Below are 18,247 nucleotides of genomic sequence, written 5' to 3'. Positions count from 1 at the left end.
GACTTGTTTCCATACTTGTTTCAATACTTACGTCACTTGACATGGATTTGACTCCAGGTTCCACAGCATTCAGCGGCTGGCCTGCTTCACTGCTGCATGTGTGTTTTTAATATTTGTTTGTGTTTCCCCGTGTCATTTTTTAATAATGTCCAAATTCAGGTAGAAAAGCCACGACTCTCCCTGCTCGCCACGCGTCCGACATCTAAACTGTGAAATCTCTTTGTGTGTTCTACTGATTTTTTGTTGTTACTGATAGTAGCTGAAGGGCTGACTTTATCTTCTTGCACATAATGATGTTTTGTAAAGCGCTTTGGCTCACCATTGTGAGGCTGGCTGGGTTTTACCAAAGCGAAGCACTCCATCTAGTGGATAAAGCCGGCAACAACAACAAAAAAAAGAAAAAAAAAACAAAAAACGTAGAAATAAGAGCTTCAAAACTAACGTTATTGTGTTTGCCTACTTTCAGGATATAAATGTGTGCATTCTAGAGAATTACCCTGAGTGCTCCAATCCTCGAGTTTTCTACATCATCCCCTATTTCTGTGGACAACACCCTAAGTGCAGGTAGATTTACAGCTTTGGGAATCTTTCACTTCAATTCGTTCGACATAAATATATTTGACTGCTCACTTTTACTACTCGGATGTCTCACAGAGAGCCTGGGGTGTGGGCTTTGGAGAGGGCCAAGCAGAATGTGCTGGAGAACTACCTCCTTGTGGGCATCTTGGAGGAGCTGGAGGATGTTCTGCTTATGCTGGAGAGACTCTTACCCCATTACTTTTCTGGAGTACTTGACATTTATAAGAGTCCAGGTTGGTGCAAACTGATAAATGTCATGATGTTTGTTATTCTTAAAATAAGACTAGAGGCAAAGTGCAACAAAATTAGGTGTATGGGAAGTGAGTAAAATACATACTGGAGTCATATGTGACTGTTTAGTTTCAGGAAGCTTACCCATGTTTCCTGAGTAGAGGACCTTGGAGGAAAGTGCATATGCTCACGCCATTCTTTCCTAAATGATGTTCACGACAGATATAAAAATATAAAAAATAATAATAATTTCCTGCTGAAAACAATGGACTGTTGAGTCCTGCTTCACTTTACACCAACATCAGCATCCAGGCATGGTAATTTCATTCATTCATCAAAAATCTGATGAAATTAGCCATTTCAGCATCCTTATTAAATAAAAAAAAAATAAAATACAATTGTTTTGCTAATTAAGCTTGATATGTGTAAACAAAAAAAGTTTTAGCAAGTGGTTTATTAAATGAATCAACTGTATTAACTGACTTTTTTTCTCTTTTTTTTTTTTACCCTTTTCCCTATCAAAGAATATCGAAAAATGGGAAACCTGACTGGCACGGTCAGAAAACATACGCCTACTCTGGAGGCCCTGCAGGTGTTGTATCACCGCATGCGCTACGAGTACGAGTTCTACGACTTCATCCGTGATCAGTTTCACCTTATGAAGAAGAAAATTGGCCTGAGATCCACCTCTCGCCCGCCTGTCTACCCGCCTGATTTCTTGCGCGAGCTGGCCCTTCGAACACCTGAACCTTTAGATGAAGATGAGGAGCTAGACTCGGACCTGGAGGATGCCAACAGCTGGCTGGTTCATCCCTGAGGACTGTGTAAACAGTGGATAAAGCCAAACAATAGAGTCGACTAAAACTGGCTAAGGAAAAGCAGGAGGCAGCCAGAGGAATAGTGGCAGCATGTGCCATCTTTTGGATGTTGGCACCTTTACTTTGGAGAGTTCGGTTTTTCCGTCTTCAAGCTCTTATTATGAAAGGCCCAGCACTTTGGACTTAAGCAACCGAAAGAAACAAAAATTATCTATTTAAGAACTGGACAAGGACAGGTGGGAATAACTACAGGCTCAAATTATTCCATGATCGGTTTTACTGGAGCTTGTTATGAGGATTTTATGATCTCAAATGCTATAATCTCCAGGAGAGATTAGCGGACAATTTAATGTGTTGGGATATACACTAAATGTTGAAGAGGACTTCAGAGACATTTCCAATCAGACTTTTATTTTATAAAAGTGCTGATTTAATTTTAAAAAATGACTTGGAGGGTGGGGAGGGAGTGCCAAAAGTAATGTATCTATATTAGCTGTCCAGGACTGTTATAAGTGCCAAATCTCATTAGGATTTCCAGTAACTGTGAGACAGGAAGCTTTGGGATCACAGTTGGTAACAGTTGCATTAAGTCAGTTGTTATAAGATGTTTATAACATTTTAAGGAATTGTCAAATGTTGTAAGGTATGAATGAGGGTTAAACCATACACATCTATTATGAATTCAGAGAATTCCACCTAGATGTACATGAATGACTGAGTTTGACCTCGCCAACAGAGTAATTTAGAGTAGTTTTGTTATTTGGGAAATACAATTCTTTGGCAGTATGTCAGCGGTTTGAGTCGCATGCTAAAAGCATTAGGAGCCTCATTTGTAATCCAAAGGTGAAAAGAAATCAGAGTTTACCAAATAACAGTGTTCTGCTGTGATGCTTTTTTAAAATCTGTATAAATATCCTGCAGGGTTTTTTTTTGTTTGTTTGTTTTTTTTTTGTGAAATAATGCTTTGTGAACATCTGCAGCAAAATGAGGGATTTGATCAAAACTGGATAACATTTTGCCTTTTATTTTGTCTCGGTTATGTAGTGGTGAATGATATTTGCTTGCAAGGCATGGAAGTGTTTGTGTGCTCTTTTGTGTTTTAGAGAGTACTGAATTCTTAAAGTGTCGTTCTTTAAAAGATTATAAGCAGTTAATATCTCACCCACGGTAAAAACTCTCTATTTATCTTCATTTAGAGTTTTCTGGATTTCCTGTTACTACAGGCAAAGGCTAATGGCTAAGCAGAACTGGTCAGGCACCAAAGGATTTTACGGCAACTGAAATCTCAACTGAATTTTTAGATCACCTGAGAAACCTTCAACTTTCATTAGGTTTGCTTGGCTTTTGTTATTTACAGAGGAGTCGATTTAATGAAGCTCAGAGATGTTGCATCACCAATAATGTTCCTGTATCAAACAAGTACTTAGATCAGAGATGGTCACATTTCCAGACAACATGCATGAAAGAAAATGTAATGCAAATCAATTAAAATGTCTGATTTGCAAACTTTATTTTTCTATAAGGTTGTGACAGATGTTTCACACAGGTAAATATTATTGGTGCTTCAGCTCCTATACTAACTATTTTGTTTATAGTAAATAAAGACACCCAACAAAGGCTGTTAACTGCTTAGGATCTTTGAAAAGAGCCACATTAAAAAAAAAAAAATTCTGAACTTGAGTTATCTGTTTAAGTCAGCTCACAGTAACTTTTTTTTTATTTTTTTTATCATTTTACAATAGCTACTGGTAGAAGTAGTATAAAATCCACATAGCCATAAGCTAACATGTCAACTACAGACTTAACCTACTCCTCATAACTCCCATCACCTGTCCTCTTGGTATTGTTGCATTTATGTTTTAAGTGTTTTATTTCATATCGATTTAATTTATTATTTTGTAATCATTTGCATTCAAGATAAAATTCTCAGGAAGGAAAACAGTGTTTAGTGTGTATCATGTCTCTCAAAGTGATGAGACCATACATGCCATTTCAATGTGTCTACAGGGGAAAACTGGTTCGTAATAAATGTGTTTCGTCATTTAAGGCCTTTGAGATAAATGTCCTTTGAATTTGCAGCTCTTTTTTTTTTTCTGCTAAGGATATATTTTTGCAAACATGATATTTTTTTGTTGTGGCTATCCTGCTCTGATTGCTCCGCCTTATCTCATTTTACCAAAGATCTATACAGGTCTCTTTTCCACAAAGAAGGGAGAACTTATACCATAATGCCACTTCCTGTTATTTTCTTTCTTAAAACATCTTTTTTTTTTTTTTAGTAGACATCCTTTTATACCGATGCTTTAGACTTTATGAAGGGACCTTTTATGACTGTGAGTTTAATGTGTAAACAGATAATACTGTTCTATGAGTCAGATCGAGTGTAAAAGAAAAAAAAAAGTGTTGAACCTGTAAAATGCTGTGAAGATAAAAAAAAAAATATCAGATTTGAGAGAAAGATCCAAAGCTGTTAATGAAAAGGCACACAATTTCTGCCACAGTCTGAATATGGAGTCTGATATAAAAGATTGAAACAGCTTGCTTGATGGGATAGGCCTTAAAGGGGAGAAAGAAAAGTGTTGTCCCAACCCACTGTTCTTCAGTTTATTTAGATCAGGGAATGATGTGTTGCTGTTGAAGATATTTTTTGCCTGTTTCATGTTGTCCGTCAGGTTCTTTTTTTGGCGATTTCCTGATTCCACAGAACCGGCAGTAATAAGGAATGCGCGTGGCTAGTGGAATTTAACATTTTCTTGTTTTTATGCTTTTTCCGTTTCCTGTTCCAGTACAGTGTAATTTCTGTATGCTGCATTAATTTCCATCAGTGGACAGAAGGAGCGGTTAGCATTTAAGCCCCAACCGTAGCAGACGTCTTTAAATTTTTCCATCCACACAAATGTAAGCACTGGTCCGGACTTTTCAGGTGATCCATGTGCAGTTTTCCACTCGGAGGCTGAATACAAAGATTTACTTCATGTGAAAGGTGGTGCAGAGAGAGTGACCTTTCCGCTACTGCTGCAGTTGAACTTCGTCTGCTGCAACAAGCAGGAAACACAGTAGGTGAGATGATCACAAAAGAGCATAAACTAATTATTTCACCAAATAGCTGTGTCTCTTTACTTCTTTTTTGTTCTAGCAGAAGACATTGAAATAAGCTGTGGATGTGGTATTTACGAAACAGTCTTTATTTAGATTTATTTTTCTCTTCTCGATACCATTGTAAAATATGTTCCCCAAAGCAGAAACATAAATAAAATTGAACAACAAATCGACGACAGGCAGGAGGAGGAATATATCCTCGGTGTATTTCTCTTTTATGATAAAAACAATGGCAATGGAGCCATTTGTGATGTTTGTAGATCTGACTTCTGAGCGCCAATGCTTCAATTTCATAATTTACCTCCCTAATGCTCTGTATGGCTATAGGAAGCCATACATCACCTCAACACGGCAGTTTGTTCCTGGATTTGGTCCAAACATCTGGAGACTATATCCTGGCTCCTGAACACAGTAATGATGTGCATATCCTTGAGTATGTCAGGCATACAGATTGCAAACAGATAAATACAAGCATGAGAAAAACTGAACCAAAGTTCTCAACAACAGATTAAACTAGAAAACATACCCACATGTACAACTCGTAAACCCGTCGGAAGGATCAAGGCCAAGGAAGTAATGAGTCAAACTGATGTTAAACTGTAATACTTTTAAATTGTTCACAGTAGTCTGAATGCCCTGAGATTAATTAGTTTAAAAAAAAAAGGCACTTTTCCTATTATGATACATTCCACAGTGCAAACAGGCTAAACTATATCTCAAATAACTTACTTGTACAGCAATTAGTCCATTTTGTTTTAACTTAAATAATTACAATAAATGTAATTCTGCAGGCATCTCTATCCGTCCAACCATTGTAGTCTTTAAAAATCAGCGTCAAGTACAAAAATAATACTAAAATTGTTCTGACCCTTTAAGTATTATTCGTTTTCCTGTGGCCTCAGAATATGTACTTAAAATTCACACATCCACACTGTTTCGTTGATCAAACATTGACCCAGTATTTAAGCAGAAGACGTTGAGTTGTAAAGTCCTCAGGGCCCCATTTTGTACTGAATTGTTGGTCAAACAAAAATGTCCACAAAAAACAAACCTTAGCTCCAATGATTTGATGAAAGCTTTTTTTTTTTTTTCCCAGCAGTACAGTAAACCAGTGACAGCTTGTTTGTCTCTCATTCTTCAGTTCTTTTCCTCCTGTGGCCTGGTTTCCCAGCAGCGTGAAAGCTCAGGCCTTAGCTTCATGTTGGTTTAGCTCCATCCCATCCCTGGCATCTTTGTTGCCAGGGCTTGAATTCTTCTTTCTGGGGCTGCTTCCAAGAGATTCAGCCTCTTCCAAAGTGGTGGGGAGAGGTTCGCCCAAAGTTTCGGGTAAGAGCAAAGTAAGCACTCCAATTGCGAATGCCAGGATTCCTACAATGAGCTGAAAAAAAGATGGTAAAAGTATATATTTTGTTGAAAAAGCATATAAAATGAGATTATTGTGACAAGAGGGACACAAACTATGATGCATTTTAATTACATTTCAACAACACCTGCTAACAAATTTCCTTAACAGCATGCTGAGCTCTGTGAAAGCAACATTTGGTTTTATTAACAGATAAAGGCAAACAGGTTTTTAAAAACGGTTCTGCCTTCTTGATGTTTCCTAATTATGTCAATGGAGTTAACTAAAGACATATGCATCCTTGTGGAATCTGTAATAGTCACTTGGATTTGGTGCAAAAAGATGTAAATGAAAAAGGAAACAAAACTCTTTTGCTAGAATGTTAAGCATTCTGACTTTGTCTAAAGTGCTTGCAAAAAAAAAAAAAAGAAAAAGAAAAAAGAAAAGGTCATACCTGAGGTAGATAGACCCAGACATCAACCAGGTAAACACAGAAAGGAGCCACAATACTGCCAACACGACACATCATGCTGCCACTTCCTACTGCCAGGGTCCTGCAGAGGGAGCATCCACGCACAATGGATTAAAATATTTAACTCATTCCAGAAGGACCAAATCAAGACAACAGCATTGCCATTGGTGCCATCCTTATTAACCGCCAGCAAAAATGTATGAGCATCACTGATTGCAGCAATTTTCGTAGAGTTATGGAACCTGAATAAGAGATCTTTCCTAAATTTGCAAGGTGTTTCTACGAGGATATAGCTGTAAAAGGAAGCCACATATTGTCATATGTTTTGTGTATGTTAGAATTTGTTTTTTGTTTTGTTTTGTTTTTTTTTTCCTCACCTGATGACAGTAGGGTAAAGCTCACAGGTGTACAGGTAGATGAGGCCAAAGGCAATCGCCACAGCAAACTTTCCAATCATACTAAGAGCAATGGCCAGAGAATCTATTTCCTAAAGGTCAGGTTGGGTACAGTTTGTTGATTGGAGACAAAAAATGGAAAAAGACTGTAAGAAACAAGTGACATATTCATAATCTCACATTATAAACAAAGACTTTAGCTTGCTATATTACGTGCAACTTTTTTTATTTCGTAGAATAAAGCTAGACTTTTGAACTTACAGACTCACTGATTGACCAACATAATTCATCTCAACATGCAAGAGGGGTTTGAATATCGCTTATTATGTGATCTATGGCAACATGAGTTTCTATTTGTAGGCTCTCGCATTACAAATAGGTGAAGGGTCAGACTACAAGCGATTTATTTGCAATGAAAGCTGACCACAATATTGAGCAATGCTGACCAGAGTTTTCCTGTTCTGCTTTTTAGAAGTGATTAAAGAATCAATGTAGACTATTGATATCTCTAATTTACACAATAATGCTGTTTTGCTTGGCATAAATAAATCAACACTTATTCTTTTTACTTTTTTGTAAGGATTGTGTATTTATCTGGATACTTATTAGGCATAGAAATCAAAATGTAATTTCACTTACTTTAAAGAACTTTTTTTTTTTCTAATCTGTTTTTAACCAGGTATTTGCTTAGAAAATGTACTAAGCAAACTAGCAATATAATAGTGTTCCGGATCATGATATTAATTTCTCCATTCTATTTGGAAGAATCTAAAATGAGGTGCTGTTTTAAAAAACAAAACTGAATTGTTTTATACATACATCTGAATGCACATGGGTGTTTAAAGTGTAAACACTAATTAGCCTTTTGAGAAACATCTTACTATTGAGTTCAGGCTTTTCGCAGAAAGAAATGAAGCTATGTAACTGGCTTTAGCTGTCTGTAGGCATAAAACAAAAAACTACAGACTAAAAGCAAAAATAAATTGCACTGCATTGGCCTCATTGCACCAATGTGTACTGCTGTGCAAAAATATGTTTTTTGGGAACTGAGCTGAGTAATTGTATCTCCTTTAGTCTGATGCAACATGCAGACACAATTGAAAACGCTGACAGAGGATTGTATGATTTAATGCTGCCAAATGTTTTTTTTTTTTTTTTTTTTCTGTCCGCCCTGAATTCAGTAAAGCTAAATTTGGGTCGTATTGATGTGGTGAACAAACAGTCACTTTATCTAGCATATGTGGTGTTGGTGCTGTAACATGCTACGCACTGAGCTGTTTACAGTAAAGCAGTCTTCTCTGGTAATCTTATTTCTGCCAAAGAGGTCACTTATGAAAGGTGGGAGTGTTTCTCCAAATTTCCCCTAAAAGTCTAAACATAGTGCTAACTATGTCGCAAAAGCCATTGGTTGTAATTTTCAGTTTAAAAACATACAAGTGGTTTTTGTGAAACCACTTAGAACAGAACAGATGTTCAACTTTACACCTCTCTGATATGTCTGCACTGTCAGTAAAAGCACACATAGTAGCCAAGGTAATGCAGCTCTTCTTTTTGTATAGTTTTCACAGTTGTGTTGTCTAACCTTAGCGGTTTAGCTCATTAATTGGCGTTTTTGCAGCCTTAATTTTTTTCCCTCCTTAATACATCAGACAAAATGTGGAAAAGGTGGCATAGATCTGTCTGATTTCCAGCTTGATCAACCTGACAAATGTCTGTCATTGGAAACTCCAAAGAGAGACAGAGTAGGATTTTCAACAGATAACAGAAAGGATTAAATGAATATAAACTGAATATAGCTAAACATCACCCCAGTTCAAAAGTCATTGCATTTGCTTCCTGTAGCTCAAAGAAAAAGACTTAAAAATAATTTGATATTTTATAAATCACCGAATGGCTTAACACCAATATAAATTAAAGATCTGTTGTATCAACTTTACAGAAGACCCCAAGTCTTCCAAACATAGAGAAACAGCATTTATGTTCCTCCAATCTGAAATATACGGAAGTACGGAAGCGCGTTGCTTTTTTATGGTTTTACTTTCCTTTTGATCATGCAAAAACTTTAAAATTACACTGTTGCTAAAAATGTGATTTATCCTCTATCATAGATAATTCTTGATATGGAAATGCTGGCTGCCATTTGGACATTCCAGAATGAAGGTAAGAGTCTGCATTCCCTACAATGACAAGACAGCTGCAGTTTAACCTATGCTAGCTGTCATAGTCATACTAAATGCTAATATTAAATGCCAAAGACTTTAAAATATCAACAAATCATTTTCTCATTGTTTTAAAATAAAATTGGTGACATCAAGAGCACTGCATTAATATTGTATAAGGTTTCTATATGTGATTTTTCACATTTAGTACTTTCACTTACATATCAGAAGTAATTATATGTTTGTGAAGCTATGATATATTTGTGTGTGTGTGTGTGTGGGTGTGTGTGTGTGTGTGTGTGTGTGTGTGTGTGTGTGTGTGTGTGTGCGTGTGTGGGGGTGTGTGTGTGTGTGTGTGTGTACTCTGGTGAGTGGATCTAGAAGAATCTTGAAAACATATAAAACATACAATTTATTGATTCAGTTTCAGCCGCACTTTTGTTGCTATTTGTTCACCCTAGGCTGTACATACTCGATTCAAAATGGCAAGTCAAAGGTTATATTTACTCAAAAGTTAAGTGCAAGCTCTTAGCTAGAGTAACTCTAAATAAGAGTAATGTAGATCAGAGACCAGAGCACAAACACATTTCAGACAGGAAGTGTCATATATCATAGTGGTAAACAGTAACCATCTAGTACCTCAGAGCACTGGCTTAAATTAAGCATTGACAGGAAAAAAATACATTGTGCAATACTTTAAAATACCCTTATACTATTATTACAGCTACTTTTCCTGTTCTTGCTTTGGTGAAGCACACACCCCCTTACAACTTCACACATCGTTTTAGCTGCAGAACTATTCTAGGTTTAATGCTGTGAAATGCTGAAATGTGGATGAATCCACTGACAGTGGAGAAGCAATGTAAACTGGCACACAAATGAGCAACCTTCTGCATCAGGGGTGTTTCATCCCAAATTTTTGAGTGCAACATATGCCTAGCAGATAAATTCAACTGCAGGATTGCAAAACATCTGCATACATACAGCAGGAACCACGATGATGATCATGCAAGCAACCCCGGCCAGGAGCAGAGCCGGAGCACATGTCTTCTTCCTCCCAATCCGGTCCATTGCAAAGCATCCAACCAGATAAGAAGGGAGCTCCACAGCCCCTAGAAACAACCAGTCAAAACAGCCGTGTGGTCAAAGGTTTCTCATGCCACTGATGCAGTGATATTTAATCTAGGAGATCAAAATAACCAGCCGACGTTTGAGCAGTGAAGGAAACTTCAAGGTATTCACAGAAGACCCTGAGATCCAGGAATGGAAAAAAAAATAAAAATAAATAAATAGATGTTTTCTTTTAATTGTTGCTTTAAAGGAAGAAAAGTTATTATAGGGGTGTTTCATCCCAAATTTTTCAGTGCAACATGTGCCTAGCAGATAAATTCAACTGCAGGATTTAAAAGAAATTAAAATAGGAGTGCGTTTATATTTACTGGAAACTAAAAGAACAAAACATTCAGCTTAACTGATTATACGGGTTTAGTAAAGGAACAATTCAGTCGATGGATTGAAGCTGCAAATTTTCAAAAATAGTACTCAGTTTTTTTCTCAGAGGAACTGACAGCTTAAATGCGGGACCTGGGTGTAGCCCGGTACTCTGAGGATAGCATTACATTACATCTGTGATTTGTTCAACAAATCTTATTTTCTTTATTAGATGCGATGCGGAAACCATTTAGCCAAGGACAGTTTGTGTTCATTCTTGGCTCTCAGTTACCATAAACAGAGCTGTAAACAACCCCAACTTGGACAACAGCACATGTTTCTCACTCACACATCACTGAAGTATTACAGCATGGAAAAGTTTAGACACCACAGACTAAACCTTTAATGAATGGTTAAGAGAACCAAATAAAGGACAAAGGTCACAAGTTAAAGATGAAAAATACCTACCTCAATAGTTAGAGCCTGGGTTTTGCTATATGTATATGAAATCAAATCTACTTCCATGCAAAGCACAGACAAAATATGACAAAGGATGGAAAACATTTTAGGTTAATCTCTCAAAGATCGTTTTGTTCCATCAACATGTTCTTGGCCGTCTTTGAAAAATAATTAATTCTTCAAAGAAGAAAATCCTGCAGGATTTTAATTTAAGATCTTTTTCAAACTGTCACGGGGGAATAGAGACTGATTCAGTTATTTACTGACACTGTTTTCCCATTTCCCACTAATGCTGCTGTAGCTCACATCTGTTTTATTTGGATCTAAGCATAAAAAAATGAAGGCCATTTTCATTTTAAGATTTTGTTTTTTAACCTAGCCTGGTTTGAACGGTGATTGAATTGAGTGTGCTGCTGTTTCAGATGCTCAATAAGGCATCTGATAAGGATAACTTGCATTAAGGCACATATTTAATGCACTATTTAAATCCATGGCAGATGTGTAGTGATGTAAATTGTGGTATTAAAGTATTGAAAGCTAAACAGCATCCATTATAAAAAAATTTAAAAAAGTGCCAGAATTAGATTCTGGTAAACAGATTTTGTTGCCTATATTCCCCTAAAGATATTTACAAAACTATATCATCATTTACATCTTGCTTTAGAATAGATATACTTAATGTGTAGTTAAAGTCACTCACCAGCCAGGAAAAGATTAACATACTGGTTTCCTCCCAGATTCACTGAACCCAGAGAGAAGACATAGTAGCCCAAGCTGCCAATGAACCAGATGGCCCACACTGTGCAGGTACGGCCTGCCATCCTCCAGCTGCAAAACAGATCCAGGATGGATAGCTTCTTCTCAGGTTGTGCGGGCCTCTCCCCCTCCTCCTTCTCTAGCAGTGTTTTGCCATTCTCCGACTTCATTGGCTCCAGCAGATCCTCCGCCTTGAGTCGGCACTCAAGTCCGTTGAATCGGGCTATTGTGTCCAGCAGGGCCTGAGCCTCTTGGTAACGGCCCTTGGCCATTAAATAGAAAGGCGTCTCTGGGAACTTCCAGCAAAACAGCAGAAAGGGTGAGGTGCATATGGAGAGGATGATCTGGTAGATCCACCAGACTCGGACTAGGTAACCCGTCAGAGCCACCACCATGATGCCGACTGCGAAGGCCGCATGGATGTGCATGGAGGTCCACGTACGCACCGTGCTGCCAGTGAACTCTGTCACATACACGAATACAACAACCAGGTAGCCGCTGGACGCCTGTCAACAGCAACGAGGAACAAAGAAAGAAGACTAACATTACAGGAGAAATCATTTGTGCAATGATTACAGTACAGAATTTGCAGAGTTAAATGGCTTTTATGGGTTCTTTGTGTTACTACTGTGGGCACCGAATGCAAATCGTCCGCTTGTGTTTAAATGGGGCTTGTCTTCCTTTTCAGACCACATACTTAAACTCTTTGAAGTTTTACTGCCATACAACATTGCCAACATAAAAACAGTACAACAAAAGCTCTGCCTTTAAAATGGGTGCAACGCAAGTATCCATAAAGACTCATATCTTCCCTAAATCTCCAAACATTCGTCACCACAAGTGACTGTTTTCTTTGCCATATTAAGTAAATCCCTCCGTAACACACTGTCTTAATAATTTAAAACTGTGCGGTGAGGATTCAAAGCTGAGCTTCATGGCTTCAAAGCTGCGCAGTTACAGTTGGTAAGTTGGGACTATCTGATCGCCTGATTCTGTGTGAAAAACAACAGCTGTTGCTGATGAGGAAACGGGGGTTGGAAAAAGATGGTGGAGAATAAAATTACCAAAAATTTCCTTTCAACTTACAAACCATATGTTTCTCAGCCTATAATGTCTATGATTTATTTTTTCTCTTGTGAACATGTTTTTAATGTTAAATGATTTCCTGCAAATTGGAGACATTTTAACATGTACAACTCTGAAAAACTTTACCTAGAATAATAGGTCACATAAATACATAAATTTAAAGAAAAATCTTTTTTTTTTTTTTTTTAGATGCAGGAGTTTTCTTCATAAACAGAAAAAAAATCCTGATCTTAGTGGGAAAATAACAAGTCTGCCAGTTTCTTGTTTTTTTGGGGTTTTTTTTTTTTGTCCTTTTGCTCATTTGGTAGCCTATATAAGTTATTGTGCTCCCTTGCTGTAAGGACCTACATTGATACAGCCAAGTGCTAAGAAAGCATATATAAGATAAAGTAGGTTTAAGACTGATTAAAGTTATCAAATGGTGTGTTTGTGATATATTCATTTTAAATTTCAGTGTCCACTTGTTGTAGCTTTGACAGAGACCTGCAAAAGTACTGTGACCTCTTAACTTCTTTCATATTTTCTCTAATCAGTACACAGTGGAAGAAGAAGGATCTATGGTTTACCAACTTCTTGTGTGTGTATTTTAATTTGTACTCCTTACTCTGACACCATAAATAAAATCTTGTGTAACCAGTTGCTTTCAAAAGTCACTTTATTAGTAGAAAGAGGTTACTTTTGTTTAACTTATTCTGAGTAGAGGCGGCTGTTCCGTCACAGTCTCAGATGTGTGTTGAAGAAAACCAATAAACAGGCACCAGATGTTAAAAAAAAAAGGTAAAACGGATCAGGTGTTGTGTACGTCCTTGAGGAATAAGAAACACATCAAACACAGAAATAATGTGATAACGTAGCATATAATATTACAAATCAATCTAATAGCAGCACTGCCAAGCCAACATCTGTCTTGCTTGTTTCCCCATGAGTTCTCTTGAGCAACGAAAAGCCAATATTGTGTTTACTTTTGTGTTCCTGGCTTCCTTTATCTTGGATCACCACACCTGAATTTTCCCTCTGTGGAGCAAGAAAAGGATTTTCCTATTTCCTCCAGTATTACTTTGGACACAGTGTGGCAGAAGTGAAAGTTTCTTCTTAGATCTTCGTCTAAAGTTTAAGAGAGGCTTTATTATTATTATTATTATTATTATTGTATTTCATTCCAAAGATTAGCAAGCTATTTAGAGTTTTCTTGATGCAGATATTTGCAGACTTTTTTTTTTTTTTTTTTTTTTTTGTGGCGTGACAAAAGATATTTTCAATACCATGGTAAATAGGCAGTTTCAGCCTAAGAAAATGTCCAAAATTTAATTAAATGCCCCATTAAAATGTGTCAGAGGCATACAGTTTAAGGATTCACAAATTTTATGGCAGTATTAAAATACACTGTCCCTTGAGATCTCTTCTTTCTTTTGCTCAAGTTTGTTAAAATAAAAAAAACAACATCATTCCACTCTTTCAATTGTCTTGTTAATAAAGTTGATACATTCACATGAACGGAAAGAACTAATTGTTAAAGTACCTCACTGTCAATCTGGATTTTGCAGTAAGAAACAGTTTATAGTAAATGGTAAAGTTGGAAATTTAAGAGTTATTTCAAATACCAAACAATAAAGGATTAGTAATTCTAAACAAACCTTGACCTCACCATGGCCAGCAGAAAGCGAAGCACCACAAAGAAGTAGTAGTTCAGAGAGAATGCCACGGCCACCCCAAGTGCAAACTGACACAGGCTTGTGATCATCAGAATTTTCACACGACCAATTCTGTTGAAAAGACAACCATGGATAGAGTGCAAAGAGGCAGGGGAAGACGGACATGGACAGAGAAACAGAGGAAAAGGTTTCATGTTTAGGTCAGACTTGTAACAAAACATCAAGGAATTCTTTGGTTGCGACACCTGGTAGACTAATTTAAGGCTTTTTGATGGAGTTATCATTACTAAACGATGATAACTCAATTGTTTCATGTAGTATATTATTGACATCATTATCTCCTGCTTTGCTGGAGAAGCTTGACAATCACACATTCATTTAAGGCAGGTGTTCAGCAGTAGGGAAATGCACATGCACATGCAGAGCAGTGGGCCCTGAGGACAAGGGTTGGGGATCCCTGGTCTCTTGCACTACATTTCAAAATTTGCACATCATTTTACTGCACCACCAGTATGCAATATAGTGGAGATTAAATAATGTCAGAATTTAAAAGATGGAGTTTCTGAGAATGGCTAAACTAAATCTGGAGTTTGTGTTCCCTTTAATGGAGTTCATGCTTTCCTCTCTGTCAATAACATCTGAAAGTTCAATGAAAACCATGAGGACAAAATAAGACAGACGTGGAAAATGAAAAGTGTTGATGCTGTGTTTTCCAGTATGGAACGCAAGAGAAATATGTAAAGGCAGATGTCTATGTCAGCTTTAATACACAAATATAAAGTTTGTATTCCATTTTATTTAAAAAAAAAATCTGTTTTGCAGGTTTATGGCAAGGTTGGAAAACTTTAACCATGTCCATTTACACATGCAAGTCCAGATGCTGTGGCAAGAAATAATGTTTTATCAACTACTAATGTTTAATCGGTATAAAATTACCTTTCCAAGAAAATAATCTGTGATCTGCCAGTGTATACCCTTTTGAATGATTTGGTAGAATCCATGCCAAGCATGCTCTCCTATAAATGCTGACCAGCCAAGTCTCAGCTGTTAAGCCATGTCAATTTATCCATCTGAGCTCTCCTAGTGTTGCTTCAGACAGTTTGAGAGGGCGCACCCAATGCCAAGTTTGAAAGTGATCATAGTTTAGTGGGGTCTAAAAGAGAAATCAGCTGTTACACTGTTTAAAAAATAGTCTTGATGTGGAGGATATATTTGAAACAACTGCCAACATGCAAGCATATCTTTTCTTTAAGATGTGAAACATTTCATAATTAGTTGTCATATGTTTTTCGCAGCTGTAATTCTGATTAAAAAATAAATAAATTAATTAAATAAAATAAAAAAAACAATAATAAAAACAGAATTATAATTCACAATAAAATGCTTTGATTTCTTTCTTGTTCCATTCTGGAACCGCTGCTTACCTGTCAGCAATGTCCCCAAACAGCAGCGCTCCAACCAGTACGCCAAGCATGAAAGTTGGCTGGCACAGCTTGGCCAGCCACTCCTTTTCACACACCAAGTCCCAGTCTGTCACAATGCTATTATGAACTTCGGTGTGGTCGTAAACAAAGTTCCCACTGCAGTCTTTCATAGTTTTGTTGCCATAATAATCGTATGTAAAGTCCTGGGGGTTGATGCGCAGGGCGGAGCGGCATCGGCTGAGTTCCCATTGCTCTCCCTCGGATGTTCGGACCACCAAAGGCCCGCCAGCTGGCTTGATGACTGGAAAGACACTTTCCAGACTGGATCCAGTTATATTACCATACAGGACGTCGGTGATGTTGCCTGGCACGCTGCACACAAAGTTTGGAGTCTCGACCAGAAAGACTGAGGCAAGGTAGTGGATTCCACATGATGTGGCCTGGAAGACAGCAGCGAAATACAGACAAGCCTGGAACCTGGAGAGGAGTTAAAATATAAATGGTTAGAAAGGGGAAATCATTCTGGTATGTTTAATATACATCTCTGACTCCTAATGATTGTCGGTGTACCTTTCTAAGGAGACAGTGCACTGAATAAAAACAACCTGTTACAAAAGTAGTCATACTGCTTGAACTATCTCAGAGGTTTTTACATTACACTTTTTTCACAGCCCAATATGAAAAAATGCATAGTAGCGTTCTTTCTGTTCTTGATTTTTACAGACATATATCTTCAAAACATTGTGCATATGTGGCTTGAGCCCTTTGCTCTGATACCCCTAACTACAGCCAAATGCAACCAATTGTTTCCAATAATCAACTAGTCAGAAAATAGTGTTTTTGGTACTATTTGGCAAAGAATACTTTTAGTATGATTTACTTTTATGTTTAACATGAAATTGGCTCAGAAGTGCTGAAAACAAATGTACACCACAATCTGTGATTGTAACTTGACAAATGGTGGAAAGGTAAGTTGGGTATGAATACTTTCTCAGTGCACTTTATTGACCAGCCAAAATATAGAAATAATTTCAACCTGACCCTTTATTGTCTGCATCCATCTGCCAGTGTAAAAATGAAAACTCTAGAAAGCAAAAATTATATGATACAATGAAGAAAAAAAAAAAATTATATATATATATATATATATATATATATATATATATATATATATATATATATATATATATATATATATATATATATATATATATATATATATATATATATATATATATATATATATATATATATATATATATATATATTCCGAATATTGTCACCTGGCTTTCATGAAGTCAACAAAAAAAAGTGGGGTGATGAGGATAGCTAAGGACAGAAAGGCGTTGTTTACCTTTTGAAGTGTCCATACTCGTCGAACATCCTCTCCACTGTCATCTTTGCTGTCTGTGTTTGCGCCTCGGCGCTCCCGGTTGCGACTCTCCCAAGCGGACAGCGGAGCTTTGTCTGAGCGCCTCAGAGCCGAAAGTGTCCAAGATGACTTTCACTCGCGGTGAGTAGAGTAGGAGGGGCGCAAAAATATATTATTCACAGATTGCACACACACACACACACACACACACGCACGCATACACGCACACACGCGTGTATAGTAGATATGTTCTCAAAAAATTCGTCTTATACAGGGTGATGTTTCTCAGTCAAACAAAGCTTGTTATGACCCTGTTAATATGATCATCCCTGTTTCTTTTAAAAAAAAATTTTCCAAGTCACTCAAATGTGATCAAAGGCTAAATAATCGGGGCTTTGATGCAATCATGCGACCATCAATCGTGTTAAATTGACACAATCAATGACAGCGAGCTTTTAAGCAGTCACCTGATAGCGATCCCAGATGGGGGGTGGGGGACTAACACGTAATCTAACCGTATAGAGATCCTATTTTAGGGATACAGTATAGACACAGAGAAGCTCCTCTAGTAAGCATGCCGTTGTAAACACCAACCATGTTTCCCCCTGGGCGACCCGGGCTTTCTATAAACATATATCTGCTGTAATCTGCTACCAGTGGAAAGTTAAACCCTATAAAGATTCCAACTGCTGTTCGCTAGTCAGACTTTTACAGAGTGAGAAAACTGGCGATGAACAGCTGATTTTATTATCACTAACTCTAACAGCAATATTATGTTTGCACTTCTTCGGCTTTCATCTACCTTCTGTTCATAGCAAATGTATCAACACCCCATTGAATATGTGATCATGGAGACTGCACAACAGATAAGGACAGGGGTGAAGATGTGGTGAACTTTAAAGTAAAGTTGAATTATAAAACAACATCCCAAGCTCTGAACATCACCGTGGGCTTGACTTAATCCAGCTAAAA

At 37.3% G+C, this 18,247-nt stretch overlaps 2 protein-coding genes across 2 annotated transcripts in view; one reads left to right on the top strand and one right to left on the bottom strand.

Moving 5' to 3' along the window:
* Positions 1-3,674, top strand: part of usta (uronyl 2-sulfotransferase a) — a 48,593-nt gene extending 44,919 nt beyond the window's left edge. The window contains exons 6-8 of the mRNA XM_015012748.2: positions 467-564; positions 655-812; positions 1,335-3,674. Coding sequence (XP_014868234.2) covers positions 467-564; positions 655-812; positions 1,335-1,627 — 549 coding nt within the window. The 3' untranslated portion in view covers positions 1,628-3,674. The remainder of the gene's footprint in view (positions 1-466; positions 565-654; positions 813-1,334) is intronic.
* A 1,116-nt stretch (positions 3,675-4,790) lies between these two features.
* slc22a16 (solute carrier family 22 member 16) lies at positions 4,791-17,492 on the bottom strand. The gene is made up of 8 exons (XM_015012630.2): positions 17,258-17,492; positions 15,904-16,380; positions 14,473-14,590; positions 11,686-12,247; positions 10,080-10,207; positions 6,919-7,028; positions 6,524-6,623; positions 4,791-6,105 (listed from the first exon to the last, which is right to left on the bottom strand). Exons 1-8 carry the CDS (start codon positions 17,299-17,301, stop codon positions 5,911-5,913), a joined length of 1,734 nt encoding a protein of 577 aa, XP_014868116.2. The 5' UTR covers positions 17,302-17,492; the 3' UTR covers positions 4,791-5,910.
* Between the last annotated feature and the right edge of the window lie 755 nt (positions 17,493-18,247).

This window comes from Poecilia mexicana, unplaced genomic scaffold (genome assembly GCF_051168715.1).
Source record: "Poecilia mexicana isolate PSO_F unplaced genomic scaffold, ASM5116871v1 scaffold_21, whole genome shotgun sequence".
Lineage (NCBI taxonomy): Eukaryota > Metazoa > Chordata > Actinopteri > Cyprinodontiformes > Poeciliidae > Poecilia > Poecilia mexicana.
Note: the sequence above shows the minus strand (reverse complement) of the source record. Positions and strands in the feature narration are given on the sequence as shown.